We start from the raw sequence: 20,242 nt of genomic DNA, 5'->3' as shown, positions 1-20,242 counted from the left end.
CCTGAATTAAGCGGGTAAAAAGTAATTAAGAAAGGAGCAGTATGGCTTTACACTGCTACCTCAGATGACCTCAGCACTAAATTGGTGGAAGGCAGTTAAATAATGGAATGTGAGGGGCAGTTGAAAATATATCTGTATAATTCAAAAATAGTGCATATTTTTACATATTTACTATCACTGTATCAAATTAGATTATTTAGTCAGCATTTGCATTGTTAAAGAGAATTTATACATTTGAACGGTTTTGATAAAAATAAGCAAATGATTCCCAACTCAACATTAAGTTTATGTATTCCAAGTTATCATCTAAATAACCAGTTATGTGATTAACATATGTAGCGTGTGAAAGTCTTGACTAACTTAGAATAGCCATACATATATTTTAAACACTCTAGGCTTTCACATTGTATTTTATGTCTTCAAGATTTTATGACAATGTAGTATGTGAAAGTCTTGACTAACTTAGAATAGCTGTACATATAATTTAAACACTCTAGGCTTTCACATTGTATTTTATGTCTTCAAGATTTTATGACACTATTTATCGCAACAAGATTGCAGATGAGTTTGATGGTCATTGTATCTGAATCAAACATTACAAAATTCTGGCTCATTGTTGATTTTATATAATTTAATGGCTTATGTAACCTATCATTCATATTTTTAAAAGTCATATTAGCGGTAAAGCTTGATATTTAGGAAGATATTGGATGCTAAAAATTGTGTGCCAGTTTTTGACCATATTTTTATGAGCTGCTGCCTATGAATGACTTGATGCTGTACTGAGTTGCCATTTCTCAAGCCTTTTAGATGGCATGCCAAGTTAGTGGCAGATTATTTTTCCATGGTAAATGTTATTTTTAGGTGGCATGGAGCAGTTGCCATGTTAGTGGCAACTTATTGTTCCATGGTAACTGTTATTTTTAGATGGCATAGAGCAGTTGCCATGTTAGTGGCAACTTATTGTTCCATTGTAATTATTGGTTTATTTTGAAATATAGGCTAGCATCAATAAAACCTTTCATTTTTCCCCAAAATGTTGGATTTTGAGGTAAAAGATATTTTTTAATTTGGCATCTTTATGAAACCTTTTACCTCTGTATGTTGTGGTCAGAGGTCACACAGAACCTTATCCTTGTTGACATTTAATGAAATAAATAATACAAAAACTTTAGACAGTTTTTATTTGAGAATGATAGGAACCAGATGACCACAAATAAATAATGCAGACATGAATTTGCCCAAAATTTGAAACATGGAAATTTAATAATTCAGAATGCCATCATACATTTATTATTTGATAGAATTGCATAAGCTCTGAATCAGAAGTATCAATATGCTTTACTACATCATTCATTTTATTGTGAATAATATTTTTGGATTGAGGTTGCATGTATTTGATTGACTGCCAATTTTACCTTTTTTAAAGTTTGTCATGTATTTCTATTTCCTACAGGTGCTTGTTCCCTGTATTCCTTGTACAGATGCCTGTTCCAGATACAACTGTGATCCATCATGTAATGGAACAACTGCCCAGCTTATGAACATTACACTGTCAAACATTTCACTTCCATCAGTGGCTTTAAATCCAGAGACTGGTCTCACTGCATCTGTGTCATACTACCTGACAGGTAAAATCGTGCACTTTCATATAACACAAAACATTCCTTTGCTTCTTTATATTAAACATGCTACTTGATTGGTGGCATGGTTAACTTTGTGACAGTTAATTAAAATCACAATAAACTGTAATAAACTTAAGTGTTAACACCCCATCCCATCTTCCTGGGGTTGTTGTGCAATTAACTTGTAAATGTTTGGAACAGCAAGCAAACCACTTTTAATGCAGCCTGGCAGCATTAGGAAGGGGCAGGATATTTTCAGTAACTTGATGACTTCATTTTTTTCAGCAAATATTCAAATTCTTTTTGAATACATCCCACAAATATTATGATAGAAAAAGCAGCTCAGCAAACCACCATCAGTGCCCAAAATCCTTCAGTAGTAAATATTCTGTCCCAATTTCTTTTACTTTGACTTAATGACTACTCGTCAACAAAATGCATATGAATTTTAATAAAGACAATGACAAAGTTAATTTCCAGCTTGATGATAAATCTGTCATTGTTAAGATCATGCCTTTAAAGTAGGGGTTACTTATTATAATGTGATCCCAGATATAACTCTGTGCCTCTATGGATCACTTCATTAAAATTTGACCATTTTTAGTTGATCGATCAAAGGTATGACAAAATGGGTTGAATGAAAACAACATGGAGCTAAAAAAAATGTACTAGCATTATTGACCACTCTGGTGGCCTAGTGGTTAGAGTGTCTGCCTCAGATGCAGTAGGTTGCAGGTTTGAACCCCAGCCGTGTAATGCCAAAGGTTTATAAAAATGGTACTAGCAGCTGCCTTGCTAGGCGCTCAGCATTAAGAGGTTGGAGTTAGGACTGGTCGGCCTGGTGTCTGGATAATGTGACTGGGTGGGACGTTATGCTACATGTCTTCAGCTATGATTTCACAGTGCCAGACATCACCATAAACTGCCACACTGCAGACATCGTAGCAATATGACTGAAGAATTGTTGAAACTATGTTAAAAATCCAAATCTCACACACACACACCATGATATGGTACATATGCAGTTCTCACAATAATGCAGTCCTATGCATAACACAGTCAGCACTCACTGACCCCAAATATCACATTAAAAGGAAAGAGAGCTGTGTGTGTATATATATGTACTAGCTTGCCACTATTCAGATTTTTAAAAATGCTCCATATTAAGTGAAGGAAGTTATGGGAATTAAGATGAAGAAAAAATATTAGTTCTTAATCATTTTACACACTATTATTGTTAAAGTCCCAATAGTTTTTTGAAGTTCAGAACTGGCTGAAATCTACACATTCTACTGACAACTTTTTAGTAACATTCATTGAGTTTCAAGCCAGTTTCTTCTTGCAGAATTTTAAGATTTCTCAGTTTCTTCAGTCTGTTCTGGAATATCCCAGTTTATCAACTAGTCAAATAGAATGGTGAAAAAAAGCCATAAACATATTGACAAAAAATATTGGCTGTTTATATGATACACTTCATAGTGATTGTTTTAGCGTATGATCTGCTTTGAAGATAATTTTGGTAATGATGCTTACACCTGAAGGTAGCTAATTGATGATAAAATGGACAATAACTTCATTAATTGGGCAGTCCCTTCAATCTGTCTCAAATAGCAAACTGGATTATTACTGAAAATTTGTGAAAGGTTATATTGTATGAGGCTGTTTGAATTTAAGGATGCAATACAAGAAAAAATACAAAATTGCAGCTTTAGCAAAAAATATTTTATTATATATATATATATATATATATATATATATATATATATATATATATATATATATATATATATATGTTGTCCAAATTGATCATTTGACATAATGGAGTTGTCTCAAATCAGTTAAGACCAAAGAAGTAGCTAATAGGAAATTGAAGTAAACATTTTTACTTTGGATTTATGTTATGATTACTTGTTTCATTTTATAATTTCACCCTTGTTGATGCCTATTTCTTTTTTTTTTTGGTTCAAGTGGCAATTATGCCAAGTGAGTTCATAGTATGACCCTGCATCTGGCATGTTTATATGATACACTTCATAGTGATTGACCATTGTTTACTATCTGTGAGCATTTGCTGTTTTAAACTAAAACACCAGACCAGTTTCAACCAATTTGGCAGGGATTATCACAGCATAAAGAACTTTGGAATTCATGAAAAAGATGCCAGTCCACCATTATATATGGTAAATCAAACTGAAAAAGAAAAACTGTCATGACTTCATAACAAAAGTTACTGAACAAAATATAACCAAATTAAACAATGCATATATATGCTGATCTGCCCTCAAATAGTGTTTCAGTTACTAAAAATATTTCTTTAAATTCTCAAAAACAAACATTCAAGAGAACTTGAGAGATCTGACAGCATTCCTCCATAAAATGAGTTAATGTTCATACAAATGATGCCAATTGGTTATAACATATGGCCACATTACTCACATTAGAAAAACCTTTAACAATTTCTTGGAAACAAGTCCAATTTCACTTGCTGTGGTCAGTAAGTCTTCATCTATGACAGTACATTTGTTTTTTTACAACATTTTGGCTACCTACATATACCAAAAGTGGATTTTAAAGTAAATGGATCAATGACCATTGGCTAATATAGATGCCAGGTATAAAGGACATTCAGATTTGTTCAAAGAATGTTGATCTGCCACAAAATATAGACACCATTAGTAAAAATGGAAACTTTAAAATGACTTTTCAAAATGCACTGAACAGAATTTGACCAAATTTGACAGAGAACTCAGAAACTTTATAGTTTGTACAAAAGATGTAAAAGAATTCTTTTTAAAAACAACCTGCTTATCTGAACTCTACCAATCCAATAGTAAATGTCCTGCCATGAAAACAGTTTAAATTTATACATATTATGCCAGTCTTAAATTAAATACAGCCACATTACTACAAATAATGAAACATCACACCAATTTTGTCTTAAGAAATAAAATCAACAGAATTTGGCCTACTTTGACAAAAAAAAACTGCCATAAAGGTCTCTCAGTACTGGACAAATAGCTTGGATGTGCCATCAAATATAGATGAAGATACAAAACAGAACAACTTTGAAACAATATTGTTTTCATAAGGCATTCAATCTCAAGAATTGAATGAAATTTCTTAACACATTAACCCCTGGAGGTTTTTGTCATTTTCGCCTGAAAATTGAGTAGGAAACACATTTTGAAAGCTATTTCTGAATAGATCCGAAAACACCAAATGCCCGGTGATCTTTCAATAACATACTGCCTAATTGTGTTAGAAACATCGTTTTTCATTGGCTATTTGACTCGCGTATGAGCAGAAGGGTAAAAGTTGGAGTTCTTTTCTTTTTTTTTCTTCATTTTTTTGCTAAACAGAGCCATTATTTTTGTATCGAGACCACTCTTTATTCCAAATGCCCATCTTATCCTACCTTTTGCAAATACTCATCTGTCTGTTTGCAGTTCATACTGGTTTGCCTTAGAAAAAAGTCTAAAATCTGGACACAAAATCGGATTCTGACCACGGGCACAATTTGGGTAGAAAAAAGTTGGGTCCAAAAAATTTTTTTAATCTGTATTTTGTAGTGCGACTAGATATTCCAGATTATTTGGTATCATTGTAGAGCTACATCTGTCTACCTTTCTATAATACCACCCACTTTAGTGTCTCGTGCGTGACCATGATGCTACGAAGCTCAGCAGTAGGCTACTACCTCCTGCCCCGTTAAGTCGTTGTTAGGGGTTAATGTGTTAAGAAAGCTTGCTACTGACCCAGATTTCCTGGCCATCTGCTCTTGAATTTGGCCATTATTCCTGTCAGTCAGGGAATGATCTCAGGCCTAATTGTTTGGGGTTTTTTTTATCTACAGTGAAGGCAGTCCTTGCTTCAGGAGTTTCAGCAGCTGCATCATCCAATGGGTTTTATGTGGATGATTCACCTCCAGCCTTTGTACAGTCTGTCTTCCATTATGTTGATGTGCTGCAAGGGGAGGCTTACCCATCAGCCTTTATTGGATCAAACTCGACAATTAAATGTTTTTGGAATTGTGCTGATAATGAGAGTCAAATAATGGTAAATGTCAATTTTTTTCATTTATACTTTACTTTGTTGACAGCATTGAAAATTCAGTGCATAAAGGCTTGTGTACATGATTTGTTTTGTAAATTTGATTTTCCTGTATAATTTAGTAAGAAATGTCACAAATTTAGAAGTGGAATTCTGCTGATGATATAGTTAACATTTCTTAAAGGACGTCATAGTCATTTAGGTTACTTTTCATTTTTAAATAAATACATGCACAAAGTCATTCTTCTATCTTAAATTTAAGCAATTTCAGGAAAGAATAGACATTGGTAAGAACAAAATAATTGAATTGGCAAAATTAATGCATTTATACATTGATAAGCCCATGCTTGTTAATAAGAATAAACCACTGATTTTATAAAAAATTTAATATGTTTAATAATGATATCTTTGTATTTTGATAATCCTACCCCTTATTTTTGAACAGTTCATTAGGCTGGCTGTATGGGCTTTTTATTGGACAAATGCTGCATTATTTCAGTGTTAATTTCATTTGATGGTTATATTTAAGTTATGAACAAGATGTACCATGAGTATGTCAGTTTCTATCTTCTATTCTTAAACACATAAGTTATGCTTTAGTATAACTAAATGGCATTTGATAGTCTGTATATGATATACATACATTTACAGTCAGCTGCCATTCTAGCTCCAGTAAGATTGGTTCATTAATTCTCATTCACTTCACAATAACATTCTGTGCTCCTCAGCTGGTACGCAAACAGAATATCACTGCCATAACAATATTTACCTCGTAATGCCATTGGTCTTGTATCCATCATTGATAAAAAAAGAACCTTAGAATTTTTTTCTCCATTATGTTATATAAAATTTTCAGATTTTGCACCAAAGACAATAAGAACAAAAATCAGAGTTAATACAGTCTAAATTAAGTTTCTTAAAATTATCAAAAGGTATGGTTTTCTCCAGTGGCATTTTACAACCAAATTTACAGTATTGCTGCAGTTGAATGATACTGCAGAAATAGTGACCATTGCAATTGGATAACTTTGTTGAGACTATCCAATGATGTCTTAGTAGCACAAAAGTTGGCATCCATAAGTTTTTACTTCATAAATAGAAAATAGTAATCCATTTGATTGATGTATGTCTTGTTTATTATTCAAAATATTGTTATATTGCTGAAAAGCACTGGTACTAGCTTATTTCTGGTGTACTTTAAAATGAATTCATATCAAGATTCGCTGGTGAACAGCAGTACATAGAAAACTGACTGAAAGAACACTTCACACATGAGCACCTTCGTATTGAACAGTGTTTGAAAACATATCATACTTAATTGCCTTTGTATATTTAAACTCTTTATAGATGACATCCATGCACAAATGAACTTTTATGTACCTTTAATTTTAGATAGGTTTTACTTTATATTATATGTACATTATTTTATATTATATGTACCATTATTTTAGATAGGTTTTACTTTTTATTATATGTACCATTATTTTATATTATATGTACCATTATTTTAGATAGGTTTTACTTTTTATTATATGTACCATTATTTTAGATAGGTTTTACTTTATATTATATGTACCATTATTTTATATTATATGTACCATTATTTTAGCATCATTAAGTATTAGGGAATATTAGATTTCATCCCATTAGCAAAATGGAATATTAGTGATATTCTGACAAGCAGAACAATAAATTATAGGGGCACTGGTTTTATGCTATCAGGACAAATATACATATGCTTACTTACTATAATGAGTAAATAAATGGGTTTTTCTTCAGTACAAGGGATTGACATACTGTAAATAACACGCCATCAGTATGGAATGTTTAAATGACATTATGGCCAGAAGATCTTAGTTTTCCTTCAAAATGATATATGTTGGTCATAATATCCCTTGCTTTGCATAGCATCCATGGGTCCTAATATCCACTGGTTTGCATAACATTCATTGGTCTGGATATCATCCATTGGTCCTAGTATCCCTTGCTTTGCATTGCATCCATTGGTCTTAATATCCACTGGTTTGCATAGCATCCATTGGTCCTAATATCCATTGGTTTGCATAACATTCATTGGTCCTAATATCCACTGGGCCTAATATCCACTGGTTTGCATAGCATTCATTCATCCTAATATCCACTGGTCCTAATATCCACTGGTTTGCATAACATCCATTGGTCCTAATATCCACTGGTTTGCACAACATCCATTGGTCTTAATATCCACAGGTTTGCATAGCATCCATTGGTCTTAATATCTACTAGTTTGCATAACATCAATTGGTCCTAGTATCCCTTGCTTTGCATAGCATCCATTGGTCTTAATATCCACTGGTTTGCATAACATCCATGGGTTGTAATAGCCCTTGCTTTGCATAGCATCCATTGGTCTTAATATCCCCTGTTTTGCATAGCATCAATTGGTCCTAGTATCCTTTGCTTTGCATAACATCCATTGGTCCTAATATCCACTGATTCGCATTGCATCCATTAGTCTTAATATCCACTGGTTTGCATAGCATCCATTGGTTCTAATATCCACTGGTTTGCATAATATCCATTGGCCCTAATATCCACCGGTTTGCATAACATACATTGGTCCTATTATCCTTTGCTTTGCATTGTATTGCATCCATTGGTCTTAATATCCACTGGTTTGCATAGCATGCATTGGTCTAGCATCCATTGGTCCTAATATCCACTGGTTTGCATAACATCCATTGGTCCTAATATCCACTGGTTTGCATAGTATCCATTGGTCCTAATATCCACTGGTTTGCATAACATCCATTAGTCTTAATCTCTACTAGTTTGCAAAGCATCCATTTATCATAATATCCACTGGTTTGCACAGCATCCATTGGTCCTGATATCTACTAATTTGTATAGCTTGCATTTGTCCTAATATCCACTGAATTCATAACATCCATTGGTCCTAATATCCACTGGTTTACATAACATCCATTTGTCCTAATATCTACTAGTTTGCAAAGCATCCATTGGTCCTGATATCTACTGATTTGTATAGCATGCATTTGTCCTAATATCCACTGGATTACATAACATCCATTTGTCCTAATATCTACTAGTTTGCAAAGCATCCATTGGTCCTGATATCTACTGGTTTGTATAGTATTCATTTGTCCTAATATCCAATGGTTTGCACAGCATCCATTGGTCCTGATATCTACTAATTTCTTTTGCATTCATTTATCCTAATATCCAATGGTTTGCATAGCATCCAGTGGTTTGCACAGCATCCACTGGTCCTGATATCTACTGGTTTGTATAGCATTCATTTGTTTTAATATCCAATGGTTTGCATAGCATCCACTGGTTTGCACAGCATCCATTGGTCCCGATATCTACTGGTTTGCAAAGCATCCTTTGTTCTGATATCTACTGATTAGTATAGCATTCATTTGTTTTAATATCCAATGGTTTGCATAGCATCCACTGGTTTGCACAGCATCCATTGGTCCTGACATCTACTGGTTTGCAAAGCATCCTTTGTTCTAAAACTGCCCATCCATCCATCCATCCATCCATCCATCTAAAGCACAGTATGTTTGAACCAAGTCAGCACTGAGATGGGATTTTTGGGACCAAGTTAAAACAAAAAAAAAGAACTTACTGCTTTCCAGGAGTATCAGTGGGCTTTGGGACTAACAGTTGGAGGAGAGGAACTTCAGAATTTTACATCAACCGGGATAGAGCCAGTAGGTAGAAATGACCAGCTAGAGGGCATCTTGGAGCACAATATGACATACTATGCCAGCATTCGTTGCCGAAATGGAGCAAATATGGAGACTCAGTGGAATGACACAAAGGGTTAGTACTTGTTCTCTTGGACTTCATCATTCTTTACATAACATGGCTTGTTTTAGTTGCTTTGAACAATTTTGCTGTGATAAATATCAAAAACCAATGTGCCCCTCAAACAATGTCACTGTTGTACCCTCCCTTTACACAGAAAAGAGGGGTGGGAGAAAGTTCTGATATTTTCAGTTCTTTTCTTCCATCCATTCATTCATTCACCTATCCGTCACTTTTTTTGCTCAGTCTACATCTGTGTTGCAATTGGAGATCAATTAATGAAACTTGGTACACTAACATTATCATTATTATAATGGGAGTTGCATCTCACCTTTAGGTACCTTACTTGAAGCTCAGATGTAATCATATTTAGATTTATACTGTCTGCCCTTTATTGCAAAATTCTGTACCTTTACTAGATGATGTCTTGTGCATCATATGCAAGGTCATATCTTAAAGGTCTGGTTGCGATCTTTGACATCATGCCACTTCTTTTCCATTCAACTTAATAATTCTGAAGAAATTTCAGATACAGACTTAAAACTTTGTATTGATATATGTCACTAATTATAGCACATTAGTTGGGTACCATATTCAATGATATATTTTCAAGACAAAGGGCAGCAGTCTTTAAAAAGGAGGCAGGGGATATATGTTTTGCAAATTCACTGATGCTGCTTCTTACAGTTTCATACAAGTATGCATTGACCTAAACTTCGGGGACACGAGTGACCAAGTGGTCTAAAGCACTCACCGTTATGGATGACTGCCATCTCACCTCTGTCTGCATGAGTTCAATGTGGGTACGTGAGGAAGCCTGCCAGTAGCTTCTTGTGGGTCAGTGGTTCTTCCTGGATTTTTCCAGGGTTCTTCCTCCACCAATTATACTGGCTGCCATGTATAGCCTATCCTGTGCTGAAAAATGGCATTAAACCCTACAACAACAACAACAACAACCTAAATGTCAAAAAGTATTAATTTTTATACACCACTTCAATGGACTAGTGTCTAGACCGTCAGCCTCAGAATCAGGAGGTTGTGGATTCAAACCCTGACCGATTCATACCAAAGTCTTATAAAAATGATACTAACATCTGCCTCACTAATTGCTCAGCATTCAGAGGTTAGTGTTAGTACTGGTTGGCCTGATGTCACAATAATGTGACTGGGTGGTTCATGATGCTGCATGTCTGCGGCATGATGCCCTAGTGCTAGACATCACTGTAAACTGCCACACTGCAGACATTATAGTGATATAACTGAAATTTTTTGAAAGCTCTGTTAAAAATCCATGTCACACACATAATTTTTATATAACTTTTTTAGATACCTCAGACATTAACAAAGTCTGTTTCTGATTGATCATTTAGGAATATCAACTGTACAAAATTCCTGAAGTTTAGCATTTGCCAAAACAATTAGCGCAAAACTGTAGACTGAAAACACTTGTGCCTGTGTTGACTTAAATTCAGGAAACTTTATTTGTGATTAATATTTATGAAAACATACCATCTTGTCACCAGTTTATTTTATTGAAACAGTATTTCTTCTATGTATATTGGATTGGCCTTCTCTTATAAAATGTATGTAAATGAATCTCAAACAAATATTATATATGTTACTATTGGTCTGAGACTCAAGTTGTCCACCATCTGCATTTTCCAAATTTTGGCTTGCAAATGGGGTAAGAAGACTCCTGTTGTTGTTGGATTTAAAAGGTCAAAGATCAAGATAACTGTGAATGAAAGAAGAAAATTGTTTTTGCACAGTAACTCCATCAACTACTGTGACCAGACTTTGTGGATAGCTTCTGTTTGGGGTTAGGAAGAAACCTATCAGTTTTACGGTTTAAAAACTGTCAAAAGATCAAGTTTGCTGTGACTGAAAGTATGGTTTCTACACAATAATATTAGTTCTACATTCCATACCTTGATCCAACATTGTCGATTGTTTGCACATGGGGTAAGGGAAAAGCCTGTTTATTTTTTTTGTTAAAAGAGTTAACTCCTTCAAAAAACTTTGTGATGGCTTGCACTCGGGTTAGTAAAGAAGCCTGTAGATTCTGAGGTGAAAAAAGGTCAAAGGTCAGGGTATATCTGATTAGAAGATAATAGTTTCTGCACATTAAATTTATTGTTTTGAGTGCCTACGTAGCATATTGTTAGCAACTGAGCAGACATAAAGTACCATTATGGTAATCTTGTTTCCTTTAGTTTCATGGGTATCAGTTTTGTTTTGGTGGGGTGACAAAAGAACACTTTTATTGGTACTTAAAGTTATGGATTGGTGAAATGATTTTATTGTTTTTTACAGATACATATTTATGTAATGGGTCTTTAAATTTGTGGTATGTAATCAACATAGAACGCACAAAAAATTGGTAACCATATAAAAAAATAGTGAATACTGTTTGGTTTATAGGTTCTTATGAGTGAAAAAAGTGGTTGTTTCAAACAAATGATTGATCGCTTAATACAGATGACTTCAAATGCAAGATTATATAATTCATTCTTATCCAATTATTGTTGATATTCCTTTGTTTCCAGGTGTAAAAATTTTGCTGTTTCCCCCTCAAGTTGAGGATGTAAATACAGTACCAGTGGGTACAGAAGAATTTGAGGAAAAAGTCATACCAAGTACAGCCAGAAAATCTACTAACCCAGACACTTGTGGTTCCTCCTGGACTATCAGCAAAGATACATCCATTAAGAGATATGGTAACTTATCACATTATTCTTATTTGTAAGTGTCATAACATCATGTCATAAATGTTATGTGATGCATTATGGATCAGATAATTTTCAGACCTAGACACTTGTTCCTTCCTGGACCATCTATGTTGCATTATAGGTCAGATAATTTTCAAACCCAGACACTTGTGGTGTTTCTTCCTGGACCATCCATGTTGTGTGACACTTTTTGGGTCAGAAGATTGACAAAACCTGATACTTTGTGCCATTTAATACATTTCTCATAAGTGGGTCAAATTATGTTATTGTATTAACTGCCCATCTGTTCATATATCTCTTCTCATACTTGAGAAATATGTGGAATGAAAACTCCACAGACTTTAGAACATCAAACCCACCATTGCACAGTGGCTTCCGACATATAGAACATAGCACAGAGATATGGTGGAATTGTGCCAATCATTTATCAGACACATACTTGACTCATGCATATGTTATGAAGGTGAACCTCAACTGAATGCATACCTGCCAGTGTCCATTCATTAGCACAGCTTTGTGTTCACTACTCTTTCAAAGCTATCTGGAGGATTGCGATGAAATTTTACACACACATTCATCCCATGATCTAGCTGGTCCTAATTGGAAAAGATGCCATTAGTACATTCAGCTTGGCCTCTTGAAAATCTAGTTATTACTACTTCTCCAGAATAGATGTTCACATTAACACAGGTTTATTCTTAAGAACTTCTTAGCTGTCTTGTTGGTCCTAAATGAAAACGGTGCCATTATGACATCTAATATGACTGCCATGGTGAGCCAGCTTGATAATCTTATCACTTCTCATGAAGAAAACGTCATATTGACATAAGGGTTTCACCAAAAGACTTGTTTGGAAGTCTGGCTGCTACTAATGAAAATAGTGTCTCTTATACGTCTAGTATAGCCATTAAAAGTCTTGGTATTGCTGAATGGAAAGTCATACCAGAAGACTTATGTACAAATGGTGCCTATCTGACCTCAAATATGGCTGCCATAGCAACCATCATCAAAATTTACTATCATTACAGTTCCAAAATGGATGATCAGATTGACAGAGAACCACATTAGACCATGCTATTGAATGTCCACTAAAGATAAATAGATTTCAGAAATGGGCAGAAGAAATCAGTTTAGATTTTGAATTCTAAAATTGTTTGCATGTACTTCTACAGATTACATTTAATTCATGTTGACCCAAGGCTCTATCTTAATGGTTGTCTTCCTGTTGTGGAGAAGACGAAATTTGTCAGATTTATTTTCAACCATAAACTAACTTTCCTTCCACATACTAAATTGCTCATTGAGAAATGTAAAATAGCCAGGATCTAATACAAGTCATGGCAACATAGCTTGGGCAGCAGATCAGAAGGTCTTGCTTAGAGCAGATCAGAAGGTCTAAACTTAACTTTGGTTCAGTTGTGTAAATCTTGCTTGTAGATCAGGCATGGGCAACTTCCTCCATGGCACAGGTCAGGAAAGTGAATTTTAAAGCCACACTTTATGCTGTAAATTAAAGGACAAAACTAGGTCATGTGCTATATCCAGCCCACAGATTGTATTCTGCTCACTCCTACAGATGCTTGATCCAGCCCACAGGCTGTATTCTGCCCATCCCTGCAGATGCTTGATCCATCTATTTTCTATATATGATATAGTCTTTGGCCCAAATTTAATACTGTATAATGTATGATTTGTTAAAATGGATTCAAGGTTTGAAGCTCTCATTGCAACACCCCATGGCACTATTTTGAACCAATGACCAGATACGACTTTTTAATGGAAAAATTATAGCCATGCTCAAAGTTTTGCAGTCACCAACTTTGGAAAGGAAGATTCCATATACTGACTTGAAGGACACATAATAATAATAATAATAATGAGGACTTTGTATAGCGCCTAATCTTTAGAAGCTCTGAAGGCTTTACAACATTAGACAACACCCATAAGATATAAAAATTAAAAAAACATATAATGATATGATTACAAACACAAATGCCATGAAATTAGAAAACATATAAAAAAAAACATGCTGAGAATATTTAAGGTAGGAAACATTATTAGATCTTTAAGTTTGTTCTTGCAATCGAAATAAGTGAGTTTTGAGAGCACTCTTGAATGTGATACCTGACTAGTCTCTACCTATTGCATGTAATAGTGACATACATGACACACTTAATGCATACCTACTGACTTGTACGACACATACGTGACTCATCCCTATCTATTGAATGGTATAGTGATTTACAGGACACACATAATGCATACCAATTGACTTGTATGACATACCTGACTCATCTCTACCTGTTGAATGGTATAGTGATTTACAGGACACACATAATACATACCAACTGACTTGTATGACATACTTGACTCATCTCTACCTATTGAATGGTATAGTGATTTACAGGACATACATAATGCATACCAACTGACTTGTATGACATACCTGACTCATCTCTACCTATTGAATGGTATAGTGGTTTAAAGGACACACATAATGCATACCAACTGACTTGTATGACATACCTGACTCATCTCTTTCTATTGAATGGTATAGTGATTTACAGGACACACATAATACATATCTTCTAGATGGTGAACCTTTCCCAGTGTGCATACTGTGCCGTTGTCCAGAATATTAAATCTTTACTGGCTATCATTTATCTTGTAGTACTTCATGTTTTCATTTGTTTGCTTGTGTTTATCTTCCAACATTTTTGGGAAGTTCTTTTTAGTTACATTGTTTGCAATGAAAAAGATGCAGAATTTGTTTCTGCCCATAGTATCTCACTCATTTGTTACATAATTCATTTCAGACCTGTGTGTTGGTAGTGGTGATACAGATGAAACTCGTGAGGATATTGTGCCCTGTATTTGGGTGGCAACAAACCAGTCTGGTGAAGCTGCCATTGAGAATGGATTTGTCACAATCAATCATCATCCAATATGGAGGATATCAAAACTAGTGCCTACCAATGATTTCTCAGATCCTAAATATGAAACCAATGAAGGCAATATATTTCATATGGAACCAGGAAGAACAATGTTTGTATACATTAGAATTTGTAACTATGCAATGAAATGCACATACCAGCTATCAGGCATTGTGGTGATTGAAAGCGATGGAAGTCAACTTTTTACATCTAAAAATGGAACTGAAATTACAGCAAAGGTGTCATTGCCTTCATCGAGAAAGAAGAGAGCTTCATCATTTAGTGGTTTAACAATTACAACACCTAGTGGTAAGTATTACCATTTTTCCTGCAGTGAGATGGCATTGTCATCATTATATCACACTTTCAGCAAGGTTTTAGTTAGAATATTTCCTTGAGTATGGTCTTATTATGCAGCTTCTGGATGCCTTTATTGATGCCCACAAACAGAAAGGAATTCACATTATTTATAGAACTTGGAACAAAACTTCTTAAGCAGAAGAAAGTACTTAAATTTATCAGCATAGTTTAAATAAATTGTTCCTTACCTTGATTTTAGCTCTACTAGTTACAGACCAGAAGAACATATGAGATGGTGTGTTGTCCATCATCCATCAATCCTTCTGTTGGCACAGGTTTGTATTTGCTATGTGTCATAAACTACTTGGAGGACTACCATGAATTTTATACACACATAGATCCCATGGTCTACTTTGTTCTAAATGAAATTGGTCCTCTGGTATGGCTGTCATCTTGAAAGTCCTGTTTATTGCTACAACCTCTGAATGGATGGTCATTTCAGCCTGGGCTTTTCCTCTGATGTCTAGTTGGTCCTGTATAAAACTGGTATCATCTGACAGAATATGGCTACAATGGTGGCTACTTCAAACATGTTTTTGTCATGACTCCAATACACAATTTCATACTAATGTGGAGTATTCAATGCTTCTTAAAATATCTGATTGGTCCTAAATGAAAATGGAATGGTACCAATTTTGTTGTTGTGATGGCCATATTGACCAGTAATATATACGGTGTAGTTATGTTGTTGTATGGTGTGTAAACTAGTCAAGTGAAGTTGATTTTCTCATCAGTTATCAAACATTCTCTACCAATAAGGTTTGAATAGATGTACTAATAACTTATGCAAATATGAGAAGTATGGATCAGATATCAGCATGATGTGGGTTCTCTCTGGTTTAGGAAACCACCAACTTTGGATGACTGGCCTCTTTATGCCTTTGCAGCTGCCAACACTGAATATTAAAGCTGGGACTTCAGAGGTGCATTATAAGAAAGAATGGCAGTAGTTGATCTAGGAATCTGCAGTTTCCACATATAATGGAGGAAAGAGTGCAATTTTGAAAAATTTGGCCTCCTAAAGTATGTGTCTTTTGTTTCAGGTTTACAAGTAGGACAGGCCATTGTTGTAACTGAGCTGACAGCCAGTGAATTATCCACAGAATACCAGGCAGCCACATCATCAGCCTTCATCCCATACATTGTTAATCCAGCTAAGACCTTGCTCAATGGCACTGTGGAGAGATTGCTACTAAAAAGGTAATACTAATAGGTCTGGCTGAATTTCATTAGGCATCTTGAATTTAGCAAATATTTTTTGCAAAGTTTTTGGCTTTCTTCAATTTTTTTCATATTTATATGTAATGAAATAAGTTGACTGCAAGTGTTAACTGGTATCTTTAGAAATATGAACAGTACCATATCTTTCAGAATTCAGATGCTATCTGATTGTAAGAATTAAAACACTGTAATAGCCGTAAATTTTGGGACACAAAAAAGTAATTTTTATCTGTCCCAAAACTTGTATGCATGTAAAAAAAAAAAAAGCATTTTTGGTGTTCCCTACACTTGTGGATGCAAAAATAATGTCAAGACAAAATTGGCGTGATTGACATCAGTGACCAGCTCTTTCAATAACTACATCAAGAGGCTGTTACAAACTACTATGATTGTTTTTTTTATTATTTTGCATGTGCATATTTTCCAATATGTCCGACATGAAATTAAATAAAGGTAATTAAAGACTTCATAATTCATGGGCTCGTTAGAGCTTACCCATGAGACCAGGCAGTACTATGATGTACAGTACTAACACAATGCAGATCTTGTTTAGCATCACTTATATCCTTGTTTATTGCCCAAAATATTAAATGCAGATCTTTGTTTATTCAATGTTTTTACCAAATCACATTCTTCCAGATTACATTTAGCTAGACATACATAGCTGTTTCATTTACTTTGATCTAAACGCTCACAAGGTAGTGTTTTTCAATGATATAGGCAGTCCTACAAAGTGAGGAAATCATAATAAAAGGTACATATGTTTAATTGTATATGGCACATTACCAGCATATATTCACATAGCTCTTAAATGTTCATGAAAAAATGATCATAAAAAGGCTTTTGGCTGAATACAACCTTAATTTTCCACTAATTGGAATCGAATCCAATTGTTTCAGTCTCCTTTGTCTATAATTGGTGTCTTTTGTTTTCAAACAGCAATCCAGGCAAGTAAATCATTTAAACTCTAAAACTGGCATGGGTCAAGATGGAATTTTGTCAGGCAGCTATACCAGTACCTTGATGTGGAATTGCTTTTTACTCCATAATAATTGTTTGATTACCATTATAGCTGTTTAAAGGGGATTTAAGGTCACTTACATAAAGTAAAATTACAAGTTTTTAAGGTATTACAATTATTTTTGAAGCATTATTTCTGAAACTTCTTTATTGTATTTTGGAGATAATACTTAAGTTTATGGCAGTAATTTGTATGATTTGAATCCATGGGATGTAAAACATTAAGCATAAGTTCAAAACATTAATGTACACCATTTGTAAATATGCTTACTAAATGGGAGCATTCAGCCAAACACTGTTGTCAAACTAGGATCACATTTTAATGAATTTTGTGTTTACACTTTCAAGGAAAAAAAAACAACATAATCACTAGTGCATTTATACAAAATTCTAAATTGCAATAAGGCATAAAAAAGCAGTAGGGAGAGCTTACTGTTACAGGAACCCACGAATCCTCAGTTCTTGTCATCATCCAATCAAACTATTCTGAATTAGGTTGAAATTATATGAAAACATGAAAATGAAATTAAATTTATTGACTTTTCAAACAAATTATAATAAATTCAAACATTTCCATGTAACAATTCATGATGATTGTCCCTTAACAACCACAAAGTCAATTTTGTTTGGTGTCATTACGATCAATAATACATTAGTCAATTACCCTGGCAGTGTCATACCAAAAACTTATTTTTTAAAATGGTACTATCGCTTGGCGCTTGGCACTCAGAGGTTAGTGTTAGGACTGGTGGTCCTGGTGTCGGGATAATGTGACAGGGTGGGACATGATGCTACATGTCTGTGGCATGATGCCCACATGCTAGACATCACTATAAGCTGTCAGATTGCAGACATCATAGCGATATGACTGAAAAATTGTTAAAGCTGTTAAAAATCAAAAACACACACATCAATCAATTAGTGGAAAAACTGTCAAGGTGAAAAATTTTCTATCATTTTGTATTTCCACATTTATAGGTCATAAAAAATTACTTTTGAAAATAATTGTGGGTGTCCCAAGACTTATAGTGTCCCAAGATTTACACTCAGTACAGTATACAAGATCATTTATGAATTTAATATATGCACCCATTGGAATACATAACCAATGCATTTATCTTTGTTTATTTCAGAGTCCAAGCTTACTCAAAATCCTTTTCTCTAATATCTGTTGGCCAGCTTGCCATGCCAGGACCTTTGTTGGTTAAATATCCACATGACTTTAGTGTAGGAGAGAATGGTAGCTTAACTCTGTTGGTTCACTGGAATCCAAGTAAGTTAAAAATGTTATAACTTCCATATTTACACTAAATCTAGAAGCTACTAATTATTTAATAGTCAGAGAACCAGTCTACTGGTCTACTGATTGGGGAGTTTAAAAAATAGAGTTTTAAGTATTTTAGATGCTCCTATTTGCTGGTAAATGGATTTAATTTTTTTCATTATACATTTCATAAACCTAAGTCTGTGTAGAATAGTTGACAATAAAAATTTCCTTTTATTTTGATGTCCTGTATTTAATTTCCTAGTGACAAAATAGTGCTAGGCTATGGTATTATGTGCAGAACAGAGAGTCACACACACACACACACACCCAGTTTAGGAGCTTGAGACTCAAAGAAATGCTGCATAACACCTGTATTTCAATATTGTTCTCTAACTCTTATGAATCTAAGAATGTGTGGCTTGTATGTCAGCCTAAAGCAGCTTTATTTATAATATGTTGACATTAAGTTCTATGAGAAAGAATTTGTAGCCAGATCCACAAATGTGTAAAATATTACAATATTTAGTTGTAACATTTATAAAATTATGTTCGTCTTGGAGGCATCTTAAACTCTCCATGCTTATTGCATTGTCTATTCTCTTTTACCAAATATATTTTGTATTATTAATAATAGTAACTATTTGGTTTTGGATTGACCTTCCTTGTGAATTTTTTATGTCAAGGGAGGCAATTCAGATTTTGGTAAATGATTTGACCATAGTATTCTTCTATGCTTATGGTTATGCTGGTGGTAATAACTGAAATAATTGTGGAAAATGATTTAACAAAGAAATCACAATAATTTCTTAATAATGTTAATAATATCCTTCTCTTGTGACATATAAAGAAAGGAAGACTTAGGAAAATAATGGTGACAAGTATTACAGTACAAGTTCCCAGCAACGTGGAATGAATTGTCCACTGAACTTAGACACAAAGACACAGTGATCCCATTCAAGAGTGCTCTCAAAATTCACTTATTTCGACTGAAGAACAAACTTAAAGACCTAATAATGTTTCCTACTTTAAATATTCTCAGCATGTTTTTTTGTTGTTGTCGTTTTTTATGTTTTCTAATTTCATGGTGTTAGTTTTTGTAATCATATCATTATGTTTTTTATCTTATAGGTGTTGTCTAATGTTGTAAAGCGCTTAGAGCGTCTAAAGATTAGGCGCTATACAAGGTCCTCATTATTATTATTATTATTATTTAGAACTGTA

At 34.2% G+C, this 20,242-nt stretch overlaps 1 protein-coding gene across 1 annotated transcript in view; it reads left to right on the top strand.

Annotated features, from left to right (window-relative positions):
* Window positions 1-20,242, top strand: part of LOC149782249 (uncharacterized) — a 665,894-nt gene that overhangs the window by 594,338 nt on the left and 51,314 nt on the right. The window contains exons 193-199 of the mRNA XM_089935099.1: window positions 1,457-1,631; window positions 5,479-5,681; window positions 9,320-9,506; window positions 12,038-12,208; window positions 15,037-15,462; window positions 16,557-16,713; window positions 18,888-19,027. Of these exons, the coding sequence (XP_089791225.1) occupies window positions 1,457-1,631; window positions 5,479-5,681; window positions 9,320-9,506; window positions 12,038-12,208; window positions 15,037-15,462; window positions 16,557-16,713; window positions 18,888-19,027 (1,459 nt within the window). The remainder of the gene's footprint in view (window positions 1-1,456; window positions 1,632-5,478; window positions 5,682-9,319; window positions 9,507-12,037; window positions 12,209-15,036; window positions 15,463-16,556; window positions 16,714-18,887; window positions 19,028-20,242) is intronic.

This window comes from Sinohyriopsis cumingii, chromosome 15 (genome assembly GCF_028554795.1).
Source record: "Sinohyriopsis cumingii isolate HCF-2022 chromosome 15, ASM2855479v2, whole genome shotgun sequence".
Lineage (NCBI taxonomy): Eukaryota > Metazoa > Mollusca > Bivalvia > Unionida > Unionidae > Sinohyriopsis > Sinohyriopsis cumingii.
This window is presented reverse-complemented; position numbering and strand designations above follow the sequence as displayed.